The sequence below is a fragment of the Miniopterus schreibersii genome (genome assembly GCF_964146895.1).
Source record: "Miniopterus schreibersii genome assembly, chromosome: 16".
Lineage (NCBI taxonomy): Eukaryota > Metazoa > Chordata > Mammalia > Chiroptera > Miniopteridae > Miniopterus > Miniopterus schreibersii.
Window position 1 is genome coordinate 44389390 of NC_138116.1, and position 16929 is coordinate 44406318.

Genomic DNA, 16929 nt, shown 5'->3' on the forward strand with positions numbered 1-16929 from the left:
CTGGCTGCCCAGCCAGTACTCATACAGACAGGCCCTCGGCCCTGGGTCCCCACTTATTGTTGGCTCCTCACCTTGGAAGGGCAGGCCTGGGGTCTGGCTCACATTGTGGAGATAGTGAACGAGGTGTGGCTGGAGGACCTCAGAGCAGCTGTGGTAGGCAGTCACAATGTACAGCAGCCTCCAGCCTCGCTGACAGCTGTCCCTGTGAGAACACACACATAGGACCACATCACAGGTGGCCACAGCACTAGGGTGCCATGCCAGGAGTCTCCTGGGATAGGGCTGGAGGTCTCTGGTTCTCAGGCAGCTCCCATGTTCTGGGGATGTTCTTCCCTGCTTGGTGAGAGCAGGGCAGGTGGCCCCAAAGCCATGCAGAAGGTATGTTCTGCTTGGGAAGCCAGGGTGGGAGGCAGGGAAGGAAGGGGATGTGGCCCGCGGCATGCACAAAGAAACACCTTCCCTGGGTAGAATCTCTCTGAAGAGGCTCCTGGGTGAAGGGCCTTGAAGGAGGGCAAGGGGAACCTGCTGGGGCTGTGTGAAGGTAATGGCAGATAAGGCCTTGAGTGGGAGTAAGGGACTAGAGGACATGCTGAGAGGCTCTAAAATTCCCAGCTGGGTGGAGAGCAAGTGGAGGAGATGGAGGAGATGGGGACAAGACAGTGGGCCCAGTGGTACCAAGAGCAGCACACACTTTGGGCACTGGCTGCGTGCTGCTCCTGTGTGAGCACAGTTCACCTGCACACTGCCCTGGTACAAGAGTTTCACCTGTGGGGACCTCTAGTGTCTGGGGACAGCACTTATGCTTCCTTTGTCCACACCACCCCTCCCTGGGTCCATGTGGTGTGGAGACGGGCATGAGAGCCAGGTGTGGCCAAGTTAGAGTTCAGCTTCACTCTGGCTGTGATGACTGATTTAGGGACAGCAGTGACCCAGGTCTCACCAATCACGGCCCTGTAGCCTTAGCCACTGTGGTTGGTATAGGGGTGGACATGTCTGTGACGAAGCTGGGCTGATGAGACTGGATTGGGGAATTTTTGCTGCAAATATTGGGTCAATCTTGCTTTCTCTTGGATTGCTGAGCTGGGAAATGTCTCTCCAGAGCCACCATCTTGCAAATCAATGGGAGATGTTGCTTGGGAATGATATCAACACAGAGGAAAACAGGGCCAGGGTATAGAAAAGGCCTGCTCCCTGGTGATACCTGGATCTAGCTATGCCTGAGGCCATATATTGGACCTTCCAGTTACCTTGACCCTCTTTTGCTTAAACCAACTTGAACTGAGTTTCTGTCATTTGCAACCAATAACCTGGATTCACACCTTATCACTGCCATTTTACAGAGGGGAAACTGAAGCTCCAAGAGCAGGAATGGCTTGTCTCAGACCAAGCAATTCCAAATACATGTGCTTTGTCTACTGAGTGAGGAGGACTGGCGAGAGAATCTGGGAAGGGACAGGCCTGGGAAGTGGGAGGCTGAGCTGCCCTTCCTGGACTTGGACACAGTGGAGGAGAGAAAAACGGAGGTAAAGGCCCAGACCACTCACTGCTTGGTGCTGGTGTTGTCTGTGATCTGCTTCACAATTTGGCAGTAACATTCGTCCTGCATGACCTCATGCTCCCTGCACAGCTGTAGGAGGGAGGGGCTGGTTCACAAGCCACATACCAGGCACATAAGAACAGAATGGGCACTTGGAGATAGGCCTGGTATCCCTTCTCCAGTCCCCTCCCCACCAGTGGGATTCACTCCTCTTTGGGCCACACAAGAAGCTGCCCACCCCAAACTTCTGCAACTCTGGCTGGCAGATGGGGAAACTGAGCCACAGAACAGGAAACAGAGCATCTAGCAAAGTCGGCTGGACTGACCTTCAGGAGGGTGCAAAGCACATCCAGTTCACTCTGGCCCTTCAGTGGGGCGTCCCCCATGAACCGCATCACAGCTGTGGAAATACCTATCCTACTCAGGCCACCAGACCCCCAGCTGTCCACCCGCCTCAGGGGACCCCAGGGTTAGGCCCCTCTTTGAGAGGCTGTGGCCAGGGGCAGCTAGGGCCTTCTCTTCTCTTAAAGGAGCCCCATGTCTGCTTTGGGGGAGGGGAAGCATCTGAGGACCAGGGGAGTGGTGATGACGGGTCAGATAGTGTTGGATTCCACCTGGCCCAGGGCCCTGGCCACAGTCCCACCCTCAAACCTAGGAACATATCGGTGGCCGTCCTGTTGAGGCTGCTGTCACTGAGCTCGATGAGGGACTCCTGGAGCGGGGTCTGTGAGGGGAGGAGGTGTGTCATGATGGGGGAGGGGCATCTGAACAGAGGAGGGCCACATGGTGGATCCTGTCTCATGACAGGAGGGTCCAAGTAGGGAGCCAGGCCGACACGGGACATATGCTGCTCTCAGGCCCTCAGGGTGCTAAGAGCAGGGGTCTCTATGAGGACAAGGCTATCTGTGCCAGGGACATCACCATTTTACAGATGGGGAAACTGAGGCCTGGGGATGGGCACCTTGGTGAAGCAAAGCATGTCTTCCAAGGTTCTGGACTCCCGGCCCTCCTTGGATTTCAGCCTGAGGCCATCCCTACAACAGGAAGTAGACACACAGGCCACTTGTCTCTGAGCCTGTGGCCCCACCGGTTCCCACACGGGAAGGCTCCCACAGCTAAGGCTGCAGGTAGGCATCACACCTGCATGGTTCCTCCTCCCCTCACCAGAGGTGGGGCCTTCCCACTTGGACAGCTGCAAGAAGTCCAGAAGGACCTCCTTAGGGTGGAGATGGGGGGAGGGTCACCACTCACTGGGGCCTCCTCTGAGGGTCTCGGAAATACTTTTGGGCAAACTCCAGCATTGTGTATGGTGGGAGAGCCAGGCGGTCCTCCTCACGGTCAGCTGAGCCAGTCTTGATGGGGGAACCCTGCAAGAGGGCAGGAGGTAGGAGGGCCTGTCTAACCCCCGTCGCTCCTCCACCCCTCTTGACCAGGTCACAGCCACCATGTGCCCAGTGGACCCCATCCCCTGACACACTTGGCCACGCCCTCCACTGGGCCCATCCCTGCCTGGGGATGGTCTCCCCAGCTGCCTGGTGGAGCCGACCTCACTCTACCTCTTGCTAACACACTCCACGTGCCCCACCCTGTCCCACTCACCTGGCCCCATCCTGACACACTGGCCTGGTCACAACCCTTCCGCTGACTCTACCCTTCTCTACCCCATTTGGCTACATCTCCAACCATCTTGGGTCACATCCCACAGGTCACTCGTCTGACTAACCCTATCAGACTCACCCCATCCCAGGACTGGCCAACACCGTAGGCTGGCCTTGTTCCCATCCACCTCTAGTCAGGGTGACCCCTTGCTGGCCCCATCTATCTCACCTCTCTCCTGCGGCCCACCTCCCATGCAGCAGCTGTGGAGGCCACAGCGGCAGCCACGGCAGCAGCACGACCCCTGCTGGGCTCCGCAGGCAGCTGCAGGAAGTCGGGGGCAGCCACGGGCTGCACCAGCTCAGAAGGGAAGCGTCCCACGCGCCCGTGGATGGTCCCGAACCTCCAGCCTAGGGGGCGGGGAAGGAGTCTGAGGCAAACAGGAGGGAGTCCTCTTGGGACTAAGGGACTCTCTAGGGACACTCGCGTAGCTTGGTCGCTCCCTCAAGCTCAGCAATGGAGGCATGCCGTGAAACCTATTTACAGATGAGGACACGGGAGGCTCAGGGAGGGAAGGCTTTCCCTCAGTGGGAAGTTGAGCAGCATTTGTGGCACAAACATGGAAACACTAATGCCCACAGAGACCCTTCAGTCAGATATGCAGGCAGAGGGCTGGGCTGGATGGTCACCGGGAGTCACCTTAGGAGACCTGGCCAGGCCAGACCAGACCACTTTGGGGCACTGAGAAACCCCCATCCTGCATATGTAGTGTGGGCGCATGAAACCAGGTGAGCTCTGCTTAGGGTTTCCAGGTTCTGGAGCGCTGGGGAATGTGCAGGGGATCCCAGGCTCCCTACCAAAGTCAGGGCCTCTACGCTGCAGCTCCTCCAGGTACACGACCTTCTTGCGGACAACACAGCCGGCACTGTAGCCTGTGGGCCAGGCTTATGTCAGCAATTGCCAGGGAGGCCCCATTGCCCAGCCTCCCCGTCTTGTGCCCACCTCATCCCAAGGCACTGACCCATTCGAGGGGACTCTGGGAGCTGCAGGTGGATGATGTCGCCCTTGTGGAAGGCCAGCAGCGACGGGTCCTCAGGCAGGAAGTTCCTCACAGCAACCACGTAGTCCGAGTCCTAGGTTAGCAGAGGCAGGGTGAGGGGCCACAGTCCCTTCCACCTCCTCCCAGAGGCCCGGGGCCACCCCCTGCCCCTCACATCTGCAGGCATCCCTCCCAGTTCATCAGAGAACATTTTCTAGGTGAAAGTGGGTGGGGCATTCCAGGTAGAAGGGTAGGTTAGAGGCCCAAGCCTGGTGAATATGGACGGGTGTTGTAGCACGTGCATATGCCTTACCCCTCTATCCCTTACCAAAGCTTCCCCACTGAGGCCAGATGCTGGGCCTGAGGCAGAGATCGCATATTCTTGGCTTGGGGGCTGCCAGGCTGGGGGAGGGGAGGGGGTGGGCCCTGACATTGCAGTGAGCAGAGGTGGGCAGTCACTGCAGGAGGGTGAGGAGCACAGCTGCTGTGGAGCTCATAGGAGGTGCTGTGACATCCTTGAGGGCATTAGAAAAGGTTTTTGAAGGAGCAGACAAAGACTGAAGGGCATCCCAGGTGGAAGGCACAGCCTGCACAAAGGCCCGAAAGTCTACAGAAGTCTATGTAGGCTATGGCTACTAACACACACATATCCATACTTCCCAGGCAGGTGTGGCTGGTGTGTATCTGGGGTGGGAGAGCCCTTTTCTTGGGCCCTCGGCTCTTGGTGTGGGGTGGGGGGCATCTGTAGGAGGGCCCTGACCTTCTTCAGCTCCAGGATGAAGTCATCCACCAGGGTCTTGACCTGCTGAGCTCGGGCTGAGAAGAGGATGACCTTCTCACTGGCTAAGTTGAACTCCAGCATGTTCTGGGAGGGGATGGTCACAAAAAGGATATCTGCAAAGCTGGAGGATGGGATGGTGGCATGAGGGCAGGAACCTATGACCAGAGGGACGCCCTCTACTCCACCCATCCTGCTCCTTTTGCCCCTGCCCTGTCCCATTCCCGAAACCCAGCCCCATTATACCAGAGCGCCTGGGACCCAAGGAACTTCCCCAGCCTCCCCTTCTTGATCCCTCTGTGGCTTCGGCTCATTGCCTACTACCCTTTGCACCAACAGACCAGTCCCTCTCACTCTCTGCTATCTATCTATCTATCTATCTATCTATCTATCTATCTATCTATCATCTATCTATCTATCATCATCTATCATCATCATCATCATCATCATCTATCATCTATCTATCTATCTATCTATCTATCTATCTATCTATCATCTATCTATCATCTATCCGCCTCTGGATCCAATCTCATTAAACAAATTCTCTCCTTTTTTTAAAGCAAGGAGCTTGTACTCAACTGGCAAGCCAGCCTCCATTCCTGTCCTGTGCTGTAAGGGACAAAAGGGACTGTTGGCAGGAGGCCGGAGGACTCAGCAAGGCCTCACCCTGGAGCTCCTTCCCCTTCCAGGCTGCACCAGAACAGTCCCTGACTACAGTGAGCTCTGTGAGGGCTGGGCTGGGGTGTGGTCTGGGAGGCAGAATGGCAGGGCAGGTTCCTAGCTCATCTACTTCCTGGCGGTGTGACCTGAGACAAGCACCTTCTCTCCCTGAGCCCATTTCCCCATCTCTAAAATGGGCTGGATTAAAGGGCTTGGCACAGAGCCTGCCTGGCACATTGTAGATGCTCAGTAATCGGCTACAGAAAGTCAGTGAGAAAATGCTGATGCCAGTCTGTGCCCCAGTGTCCATCTAGCCCCCTTTCCACCCGCCTGCCAGTCACCTGTATGTGCGCAGGACACGCAGCTGCCCACTGGCCTCCCGGTTGCCCCTGGCCATCTGGAGGAGTTTGATGCCTGTGTGGGACACAGCTAGGATCTGGACGCCAGTGCCCACACTGCCCTGGGGTGGGGATAAGGGCATATGATGGTCTTCTAGCCTTGTCCTTAAAGCCCGTGGGCTGGGATAGGGGTGGGGGAAGGTTGGCAGGTGGCTCGTACCGTGGCAGGGAAAAGGCGGGAGAAGTAGACCTCCCAGCTGTCCCGTGCAGTGCTGACCACAGCCCGTTTCACGCTCTCCGTCACCAGGGGCCGCTGTGTGTCCAGTTGGTTCTGTGCTAAGGGATATTAGGTCGGGTCAGGACCCTCCCTGAATCCCCTGCTGGCCCACACTGCAGGGAGGAAGACTGACACTCAGCAAGGAGGTAGGAGATCGCTGTGCTCTCAGTCCCAGACTGGGAAACCAATACACAGAGGTAGATGGGATGGCACAGGCCACCTAGCCTGGCAGGTAGAGCTGACCTCAGACATGTCGCCTGGCCATGGGAGAGCCCAGCAGCTGAGCAAGGAGGGGTGTCTGGGAGGTGAGGGGGGCTAGGCTCATCCTTTCCCTTCCCTCCCACTGTGGTACCAAATAGGGCCTTCATCTTGAGCCTCTCGTCCTCAGAGATGCGCAGGCAGGCCTCGGAGAGTGTATCATGCAGGATCTGCGGGAATGAGCTGTAATGTGGGTGGCCAGAGGGACTCCCCCAACTGGGATCCCAAGCTGGACTGTTCTAGGAGGAGTGGAAGTTCCATGTATGCAGCTGTTGGGTCATCTCAGTAAATCAGATCCCACTTACACTCTCCTTTCTCCTACCTCCATAAGTCATGCCACCTATCCCGGGCCTCAGTTTTCCAATCTATACAATGGAACTTGGATTTGACCTCTGGGCCCTGTCTAACTCAGACAAACTATGAGTTTGGTTAGATGGGTCTGTGGGCTTGTTGACCCTAATCATGGGAGTAGGGGATACAGTAGAACAGCTTCCCATTCACACCATGCTCAAGAATGTGCAAACAGAGTTTGCAGACAGCTAGTCCATGTGCCCACTGCCCTGCTGAGTACACTGAGGCAGAAAGGGAAGAGAGGGCCTCACCTGCCGGAACAGGAGATCTAGTTGCACAGGGTGGCTGTAGCTGTCCTTTGGGTAAAACACCTGTGGGGGTAGGGCTTCAGTGAGGACCTTCCAAAGGCCCCCTCACTTTGCTTTACACCTGGCCCCACCTCCTAGATACAGCCCTGCTCTATACCAGCGGCAGGTTCTCTAGCTTAGCTCCACTCTGACCTGGTTCTCCAATCCGGGTGGGCCCCTCTGCCCCTATTCAGCCCCTCCCCTGGCTCCGGGCACCTCTTTGCGCAGGAAGATCTGCCAGGGGGTGTCCTGGTAGCCATAGAAATTGGGGTTTGGGAGGCGGTGTAGCTGCGTCTGCACTGGTTCCTCAGCAGGGTCCAGCGACCTCGAAGGAAGCGCTGGGGAGCACAGCAAGTCAGGAAGACATGAGGGGGGAGGGGGGACCAGCTGGGGAGGGGATTCTAGGCAACCTCGTGTTGGGGAAGGGGTGGGGTAGAGTGGTATCCCACCCCCTTGGCCACAGACACACCTGATCACATGCATGAAGGAATACTCATACAGCCCAACCCTTCATACAACACATATGTAGAGTACCTAACGTATGCAGGTCTGCTAGGGGCTGAGGATGTCACGGGGTAGACAAGGCGCCTAACTTGAGTTTAGAGTCTCCTGGCAAGTGTGGGTGAAAGAGACAATTCAAAAATGACAAAGCTCTTAGTGCTAGGAGCTAGGAGTCAAAATAAAACGGTGATTTAGGAAAGGGTCTGGGGGCTGGTCTGTGAGGGTCCTTCAGGCGGGCAGTCTGGCAGACCTCTCTGAGGGGGTGACATCTGAGACCTAAATGATAAGAAGGGGCCAGGCAGGCAAAGACCTTTTGGGGAACAGCATTCTAGGCAGAGGGAACAGCAAGTACAAAGGCCACAGGGCAGGAGTGGGCGTGGTGTGTCCAGTAACACTGAGGAACAGAGTGTGCCAAGGGGAAAGTGGGAGGAGACAAGGTTGGGGAGATGAGCAGATCTCGTAGGCCACAGTGAGGACTATGGAATTTCTCCTAGGAGCTGCTGGAGTGTTTTGGCCAGGAACTTGATTGAGCTGATTTATCTCTCTTAAGACCACTGTGGCTACCGTGAGGCAAAGGATGTAGAGGTTAGGGCTTCAACTGTGATGTCAGGAGGCCTGGATTTAGATCCCTGGCCTGACACTTTTATGCTCTGTGATCTTGGGCAAGTCATTTAACCCCCTGTACCTCTGTTTCTCCATCTGTAACATCTGTAGGTAGAGATGGTACTGTGTCTAGGGTTTTAGTGAAGATTTAGTAAGGCCAGGGTGGGCCTGGCCTGAAATCAGTGTTAAGTGCTGACATGCTTCACAAATGTCCACACAGTAGGTGTACATGGGCTCAGGACATGGACACACTTGCCACTGACATGCAGACTGAGACTCACTTGTGCCCACACAGACTTACTAATACACTTGGACACCTGCCCTCTTGTCCCTCCCTCCCTTTCCTGGCTCCTCACCTGCAGTGGGCCTCACAGATGGCCTTGGTGCGCTGGTCACTGGCTTCACCAGGGCCACGGCCTCCCTGGGCACCTGTCCCCACCCCAAAAAGTGTTCAGGGGGTACAGGTGGGCCCATGGAGAGAGAAGCAGCAGGGCCCCACCTTATGGGGCAGCTGGTTTCTGAGGCTCCCCTGGAGGCCCCACTTTGTCTTCATTCTGCCTGGGCACAGTCAGACTCTGCCCCTCACCTGAGTACCAGGTGCTGTCACCATGTGGCTCATCTGCCCCTTCAGGATCATCAGGGCTTCCTCATGGGGGTCTGGCCGCTTCCCGAACACCCTTCCGCAGTCCTTCCTGGTGAGTTGGACACTGAGTTCCCCTTCCCAGTCACAAATTCCTAAAATAATGACCCTCTTCCTCCACCCCCGTCATTATAAATGAGAGCCCAGAATGGTTCTCATCAGAGCCTGGCCTGCAGTCACACAACACAACCTAGAAAGCAATTGCGTCTCCCTTTGCCTGAGGGGATCATGTGGAGCATCTGCATATACAGATTCACTCCCTAAACATTGCTGGGCACTCAGGCCCAGTGAGGAGGCCAAGCGTCTGCAGGGCTGGAGGGCTGGGTGGGGCAGAGCTGACCTGAGGGCCTTGGGCTGGCCTCCCTGCGGTGGCTGCTGGTACTGCCTGACGATGTTCTTGATCTGCTGTGTGGGCTGCGGGAAGTGCTCGGAGTTGAGGGTGGAGTACCGGACCAGCTCTGGGCAGGGCAAAGCTGAGGGCAGGGGTGAGGGTGGGGACAGGGTGAGACCACACCTCCCAGTCCCGCAGTGCTGGGAAACTTCCCACCACCACCCCAGCAGGGATAGGACACTTACTGGTTTCTGGAGAAGCCCGGTCCTGAGCTAGAATGGGGGCAGCCACAGGCTTGGTGGGGGGCTTGGGGGCCTTGGCCAGAGGGGCTGGGACTGAGGGCTTTGGAGTGGAGCGCAGGAGCACAGGCTTGGCTGGGGGTCCAGTGCCTATGAACTTTGGCCGTGCCTCTGGTGCTAGGGGCTTCTGCAGAGAGCAGGGTGTGAGGTGAGCTTCCTGGGACACATCAGCTTGCCCTCAGAGATTCCATGTCTGCCCAGGATGGGCTGTGGGGGTCCTAGCTCAGAGAGGTACAATGAGTACAATGATGCCCTGGAGCAGCACAGCACTCACTTGGGCAGCCAGGCTCACCTCAAGGGGTAAGGGCTGTGGGGTGGGACTCAGGGGCTGCTGCTGGAGTGCCATGGCCTGCAGGGTCATCTCCCTGGCCTGAGGAGAAACGGTGGTGATTACCAGGCAGGCCCATGCTCTGGGGACTCCCTGCCCCTCTGCCACAATCCCTCTCCACTCACCAGCAGCACAGCCTGCTTGTGGATGAAGGCCTGCTGCAGAGCCAAGGTGGAGGCATCCAGGCCTGGGACTTCAGGGAGCCGGGTCAGAGGGAGCAGATCCCAAAGCGCGGGAGATGAGGGAAATGGGAATTTCCTACCACATCCCACCCCCCAGTTGTCTCACCTCCACCATGCCCATGGCTGCCTCCATTTTAGCACGGGAAGGAGCCCAGAGAACCAGCGGGGATCCCAGCCTTGCCCAACCCTGGACCCAACCTTGGGGCAGGCACTGACTTGGCTTTGGCTCTGGGGGTCTCTTGGGCGTGTCTTCAGTGCTGCTACTGCCACCTCCACCAGGCTGGCCTCCCCCTTTCATACGGTAGGCAATGGTTGTTGGCTTCTCCAGGTCCTGGGGGCAGCAGGTGGCTCGAGTGACCGCCTCAATGCTGTCCTCCCAAGGTTCCAAGGCAACGGCACCTGACACCAGCCTCCTCCCCCATCCCAGGGGCCTCCCACCGGCCCAGTGTCTGCTGTATGCCCAGCCTCTGCCCATGTGCATTGTCAGGCCTCCCACAACCTTGCAAGCTCCCAACACACCACACGCCTTTCACAAAGGAGTAAACTGAGGCTCAGAGAGGGCCTATTTGCTGCTCAGGGCTGCACATCATGCCATGGAGGGGCCCTTGGGAGTTCTCAGAGTGAGCAAGGGTATCTGAGGGGGCTGGCTCCCACAGGACATGGGGGAGGTCCTGGGCCTCTATCCAGGAGCATCTCTAGCCGAGAGAGTACCCTCATCCTTTGCTGAGTCCCCAGCAGGGACCCAGATGAGACATGCCACCCATGGCCCTGGCTATGTCACCCTGTGGATGTGTGTGACTTGGTGTGTACGTGCTGTGCCTGCTGTCTGCAAATACCCCACTCATCCCTACCGCATCCCCATAGGACAGCACAGGGTCGAAGAGGCTGTCCAGGTAGCAGTCCAGCCCTCTGTGGGACACAGCAGGCTCTCCAAGGCTGTCTAAGTCTGGCAGTGGGGGACACACACAAAAGTAAAGTTATTTTCTCCTGCTAATCACCTACCCAGCCCCCAGGTTCCCTCCCCACCAGAGACAGTGGCCACTGCTGGCTGACCTCGGTGGGCGGTTGTACCTCTCTGGGCCTCAGTCTCCCCATTTGCACTGTCCTCATTGTGGCTGCAGTACCCATTGGAGTCAGCGACTTTGGGCACATGCCCCTGTGGCTGGGGCCTAGTAGGGGTGTCCTCGTCCGAGTCCCAGCTGTTCCCAAACACCCTGTGGGAAAGGTGAACACAGAGCATCTGACCCCTCGAGAGACCCAGGCCCTCCCAGCACCCCCCCCCCAATACAGTACTCTGGAATTGAATGACTCTTTAAGGCAGGGCCCTTTGGTAAGGCCCATCTCCTTCTGAAACTTGAAGCTCAAGTTCAGAACTCAGCTGCTCCCAGCAGCCAAGAGGGGCAGTCCTGTGCTGGGACAGGATCTGTATGAGGGGGCCCAGGTAGCCACCTACGCTCTCAGGCCTCCCCTGGTGGCCATGGGCCTTTCTGCACCCACAATGAAGTAGGACTTCTGTCGTGGGAAGTCCCTGAGCAGCTCCAGGTCTGACACCAGGTCCAGCACGTAGTCATGGCCTGCCAGCTCTGCCCACTGAGCCCCATTCTTCATGGCCACTGTCCAGCCCCGCCAGCTGTCTGCCAGCCCCCTGGTGACAGCATATGAAGGGATATAAATGAGGGATGAAGCCAAGAGGAGACTCTGGGACATAGGCAGACCCCAGGCATGCCCAGAGTGGACCCCGTGGGGCCCTTTGCGGAATCTGGCCTCCTTCCCCTCCCTCCCTCCTTCCCAGGTGCATAAGGATGTGTTGGGCAGGTCATTCAGGTGCCAACCTGTGCCTTAGAATGTCTCCAGCCACCTCTTCCCCTGTGCTCCAGGAGTGTACCGGGCAGGAGAACTGGTCACCTGGGACAAGAGCAGGTGCTGAGCTCAGCCTGGGAAACCTGCAGTCGGTCCAGCTCTACTGCTTCTCTGCCCACTTCCTGCGCTTAGGTCGCTCACTCTTGCCCAGGATCCTAGGTCTGCACCTTTTCTGCCGCAGCTCCTTCTCCACATTCCAGGTCAACTCCACACCCACAGGAAGACCTCTTTCCAGGGCCACATCCAGCAGGCCCCTCCCCAGCTCTAGAACCTCCTGTGGCTTCTCCTGACCCAGAGCATACTGGGGCCTGAGGGAGGGAAGGCAACCAAGGCGGGAGAAGGCAGCTCACCATTAAAGCAGCCCACTTCCAAAGCCATGCTGGCCTTCTCCTGGGTTGCTATCCACTCGAGCTGGGTCGGAGGGAAGGTGCGGGCAGCCCCAGAGCCCTGCTGTTGGGCCCGGCCCATGGCCTGCATGAGGCGACGTTGACACACGGCCTGGAAGCCATTCTGCCCATAATCAGACACAAACCTGATAGGTAAGAGTTAGAGCCAAGATGAAGACAGATCTGAGGCTAGCCCAGGGTGGGGGAGAATTCTGAGGTTAGTTTAAGGGAGGCCCAGGCTAGCTCAGAACTTTAAGGTGAGGCCAAAAAGGTCCTAGGATACCCCAGAGTTCTGAGGCTAGGCTAGAAAAGAAGGGTACCAGGCTAGCCCAAAAGTATTTCAAACCAGCATGGAGTTACAAGGATAGGCCAAAGAGGTCCCAGGATGGCCCACTTAAGCTTGTTGGAGCAAAATGTCATTGATAGGGTAGGGTCTGCTGCACTATGTGGGCAAGAAATGGGACTCTGGAGGACTCTGCCCTCCCTTCTTTTACCCGGCAACCCTGGCTGGTTATCTGTCCTCTCTGAGCCTGCTGCCAAGTTCTCACCTATACAAGAGATGGCTGTGAGGGTTCAACTTGACCTGGACCACTAAGCCTGATCCCTACCAGTGGCAGGCATTCCTCATGCCTGGCTCCCTGTCCCCCTCTCAATTGCTGGGGTACCTGGCCAGGAGCAGCAGAGGAGCGGGACCACAGTGGCTACAAGAGGGAACTAGAGCTGTGCCCACAGGAAGCCCTGGACAGGCAGGTGGCCCTACCCTATTGCCATAGATTCATAAGGCTGGCAAGTGAGCTGCCCATCCACTGCACATGGCCCAGTGAACCTCTCTACACTCTGTAGCTCACAGCCACCCGTAAGGTGGTCCTGTCACCATCCCTAATTTATAGGTAAGGGAAGAGGTTCAGAGAGGAGCCATGACTTACTCCAGGTCATACAGCTGGTAAGTGTCACAGCGAGAATTCACACCAGGGCCTGCTTGAGCTCTTTTCCTTGCCAATCACCCTTATCACCCAGTGGGGTGACAGCATCACCCTCTTCCTCAAGGGGCTGCCAACGGCTGCCCCCACCTAGCACTTACCACATGCCCATCTAAGCACTTCACGTGTATCCTCACACAGCCTATGAAGTAGGTATTCTTATTATTCCCATTTCAGACTGAAGAAACTGAGGCTCAGCGAGGCTAAGTAACTTGCCTAAGGTCACACAGCTCTGATATGGTTGAGCTGGGACTTGAAAGCAGACTGCCAGTCTATGCTTCTAACCACCTCACTATACCCCGATGATGTGAGAGGTCACTGCCTCATTTCCAAATTCCCTACACCCTGGTTTTGCCACCCACTGAGTTTTGAGAGCCCTACCCTCCACAGTAAGTCCAGTGGAGACAGAGAGCAGCCCCTGACTGCCCTCCGTGCCTGAGCTTCATGCACAGAGGCCTCACTCCTGGCCTGACCTTTAATACTGCACCCTGGCCTTGTGCCAGGGTCACTGTCCTCATCCCAGCCCCCAGGTTCCACTCACTTGAGCAGGTACTTGCTGAGGCGCGAGGAAGGTGCAAAGCCGCTGAGGCAGGCAGCCAGCAAGAGCCAGCCCCGCTCGGCATTGTGGGTACTGGGGTTGCGCCACACCTGGTTGGCCAGTTGTGCCAGGATCTCATCCCGTAGTTCGGGCACTGCCAGCCCTTTCTGTACAATGTAGTTCCCGAAGATGTTTTCCTGGGCACCATGCAGGTGGGGGTCACCCATGAAACGCAGGATCTGGGCCACAAACAGACTGTCCTGGGCTTCTCGGAAAGTCATTCCTGCCAGGTTCCCAACCCCAACACGCATCCCTGTCATGTCCTTCCCGTGTGTCCCTCTGCCCATATAAAAGTCCCCCACGTTACAATATAATAGTTAATCCTATACCAAATGACCAGGCAGTTCACTCCAGCCATGGGAAAAAGTCAAGATCCAACATGCATGCTGACTCTCTCTCCTGCTCATGAACCTTCTATAGCTCCCATACAAACTATCCCTGCCCAGCATCCCTGGCCTCCAACAGGAACCTCATCTCTGGCTCCATTCAGACCTAAGAGGGGCCATATATCCGACTAGGTTCCTCCCATGGAAGCACATTTCTTGGCTCCGTAAGGCCCTTGGGACGAAATCCAAGCTCCGGGTTTGTCAATCAAGGCCTCCTGACTCCCTTGCCTCTGCACTCCTGCTTCTCTGTTCTAACCACATCAATTTCCTCCTCTCTCTGTGCCTTCTCCACTTGCCCTGGCTGGGAGACTGACTCCTCCTCCTACTCTAGCTCAAATGCCTTCTCCTCCAGGAAGCTCTATCTGGCCCTGCCCAGGGCTGGATCAGGGGACCTGTCTGGACTTCCCAGCCTCCATGCCTCCTGCTGTCCATGCTGGTGGGTCACTGGCCAGATGTGCTCTGCCTTCTCCTTCAGACTGGGAAGTCCTGAGGAGAGAACCTGGATCTGTTCTTGGTGTCCCTGGGAATGTCCAGAGACGCAGCCTTTTTGCCAGGAAGAAGGCTGGGAGAAGAAAAGCTCTCTACCCCCAGATCTCAGCCCAGAGAGGAGGCCAGACCCCCGACAGAAACCTCTCCTCCAAGGACGACTCCTTGGCTTGTGGCTTTGACTAGTGGATGGTTCCAGAGAGCAGGATGAGTAGTCCCATGGCCTGACCTCAGCTGCAGGGGCTGCGAATTCAAAGGTGGTCTGGACAGACCCGTACCAGTTTGAAGATGCTCACGGCTTCTGCGTGGTGCTCTACTGGCAGCCCAGTGAGGGGCATCCTCAGGGGCACTGTCAGCATCCCAAAGGCAGGTTCCTGAGGGCACAGGGCAGACACATGGAGACAGAGCCAGGGCTGACAGGCACATCTGGATCCACTACCCTGTGCCAGATGGGAGCACAAACGCCTAGGAGGCAAGAGCTCCTGTCCCCAATGTGTAGATGAGGGCAGACACCAGCCCTCAGAAAGGTGGTGGTAGAGACAGTCTGAGCCCCCATCTAGGCCCTTCCTGGAGAACAAAAAATTAAAGCAGGGGTGACAAACTGTGGCTCCACCGATTGTTAATTGTAAATTTCTGATGTATTTCCACACTGATTGGCAAACGGCTACTTCCCGAGGCCCTGTGGACCCTCCACTGCTATCCAGGCCCCCATGGGTGCCCCAGACTCCTCATGATCCAGCAGCTGATGGAAGGGCTCATACCTGATGCCATAGGGCGTGGACAGGAGCCTGCCACAGGCTGAGGACAGTATCAATACTAATATATCTGCACCCACTGGCCTGGGCTGCTTGGCTTATGCCAGCCTTTACCTTAAAGTGGCACCGGACAAACTTGGCCATGGGGTAGTTGTTGATATCCAGGGGAAGAGTGACACGGGGCTCAGCCTGGAGCCGGGGAGTCCGCACAGAGGCCACCCGGGGCACTTGGGCTGTCCTGAGGCCTGTGGAGAGAAGAGGGCATGAGATACCTGGCTCCCTCGCCCACCTATGCCCATTCCCACCACACCATGCAGCACAGATGTACCTGCCACTGCTCGCAAGAGCCCAGCCAGCTCTGCTGGCACCTCCAGGTGTCCTACAGCTACCACCTCCCGCTTTCTCAGCTCCTGGAAGAACAGCCCATGGTGAGGGGACAGGCCTGCCACAACCCCCAGATGCCATCCTCCCTTCCTGTCCCCTGCTGCCACCCAGCCCCCACACCCACCTCCAGCTCCCGTAGCCGCACCTCCTCCACCCGGAGCCTCCGCTCTGCCCTCAGCTGCAGGAGAGCAGATGGTCAAGGCAGGGAATGGTGGGCGGAGGCCATGGCAGGTGAGCCAGGGACAGGCCAAGCCAGCTCGCACAAAGCGGCCGGAAAGGGAAACAAGGGCTCACTTGCCTGGTTTCTGGAGGCAACTGCCCCACCTCACAGATGGAAGGAGGCAGAGGTGTGGCCAGAGAAACAGGGAGGGGGAAGGAAAAAGAGCAAGAAAGAGATGAAGGCAAAGGGCAGGTGTAACACTGGGAAAAGGGAGAGACGCCTGGTGCGCTCTCCTCAAAACCTCCAGTAAGCACAGCAGTTCTTCAGTGTTTGGTGGTTACATTTGTCTGGTGTTGGTTTACATGACAACGGGCCAAGACTGGCATCAAGGTAAGAGCAAAACCATACTGGGTGCTGGTCCAGGTGCCAAATTCTAATCGTACCCGATTCCTGAAGACCCCACTGTGAACCCAGCACCAGGACAAATCCTTCATGTGCACTATGCACTTAACCTTTTCTGCAACCCCGAGGGGAAGATAGGGAAGTAAGGCTGGGGAGGGGCTGAGGCCACACAGCTAGTGAGTGGCAGAGCGGGGATTCGAATCCAAGACAGTTTTCTCCTGGGAGCTAAGTGCCTCCTCCCCATCCCTGCCGCTCCCTGGACCCAGACAGGACAGGCCTGGCTCCTGGGAGAAGGGCAAGAAGAAGGCCTGCACCTTCAGGTGGCGCCGGTGGCTTGTGTACGTGTTCACCAGGGACCGGAACTTCACCAGACTCTTTCTCATCTGCTGATACCGCTGCCTGGGGGTAGGAGGAAAGTATCTTGGTGGAAACGCTTAGGGGTTTGGGTCATGGGTAAACAAGGGACAGAGGTACCTGTGCCAGCCTTGCGCTGGTGCCACACTTCACTCTGGGACCCTTTGGCACAA

General features: G+C 57.1%; 1 protein-coding gene across 1 annotated transcript in view; it reads right to left on the minus strand.

The window, feature by feature from the left end:
* The window catches only part of MYO15A (myosin XVA), a gene marked incomplete at its 5' end in the record, with an annotated part of 50247 nt that overhangs the window by 11769 nt on the left and 21549 nt on the right, over window positions 1–16929 (minus strand). The window contains 33 exons of the mRNA XM_081115825.1: window positions 72–202; window positions 1545–1627; window positions 1864–1937; window positions 2189–2261; window positions 2499–2571; window positions 2789–2904; window positions 3365–3543; window positions 3991–4065; window positions 4155–4266; window positions 4933–5074; window positions 5952–6070; window positions 6169–6284; window positions 6578–6653; window positions 7086–7145; window positions 7338–7459; window positions 8582–8654; window positions 8812–8917; window positions 9206–9338; window positions 9442–9622; window positions 9788–9865; window positions 9949–10016; window positions 10222–10336; window positions 10857–10951; window positions 11059–11219; window positions 11459–11650; window positions 11838–11910; window positions 12216–12397; window positions 13773–14008; window positions 14980–15075; window positions 15571–15701; window positions 15785–15866; window positions 15965–16018; window positions 16717–16801. Coding sequence (XP_080971951.1) covers window positions 72–202; window positions 1545–1627; window positions 1864–1937; window positions 2189–2261; window positions 2499–2571; window positions 2789–2904; window positions 3365–3543; window positions 3991–4065; window positions 4155–4266; window positions 4933–5074; window positions 5952–6070; window positions 6169–6284; window positions 6578–6653; window positions 7086–7145; window positions 7338–7459; window positions 8582–8654; window positions 8812–8917; window positions 9206–9338; window positions 9442–9622; window positions 9788–9865; window positions 9949–10016; window positions 10222–10336; window positions 10857–10951; window positions 11059–11219; window positions 11459–11650; window positions 11838–11910; window positions 12216–12397; window positions 13773–14008; window positions 14980–15075; window positions 15571–15701; window positions 15785–15866; window positions 15965–16018; window positions 16717–16801 — 3692 coding nt within the window. The remainder of the gene's footprint in view (window positions 1–71; window positions 203–1544; window positions 1628–1863; window positions 1938–2188; window positions 2262–2498; window positions 2572–2788; window positions 2905–3364; window positions 3544–3990; window positions 4066–4154; window positions 4267–4932; window positions 5075–5951; window positions 6071–6168; window positions 6285–6577; window positions 6654–7085; window positions 7146–7337; window positions 7460–8581; window positions 8655–8811; window positions 8918–9205; window positions 9339–9441; window positions 9623–9787; window positions 9866–9948; window positions 10017–10221; window positions 10337–10856; window positions 10952–11058; window positions 11220–11458; window positions 11651–11837; window positions 11911–12215; window positions 12398–13772; window positions 14009–14979; window positions 15076–15570; window positions 15702–15784; window positions 15867–15964; window positions 16019–16716; window positions 16802–16929) is intronic.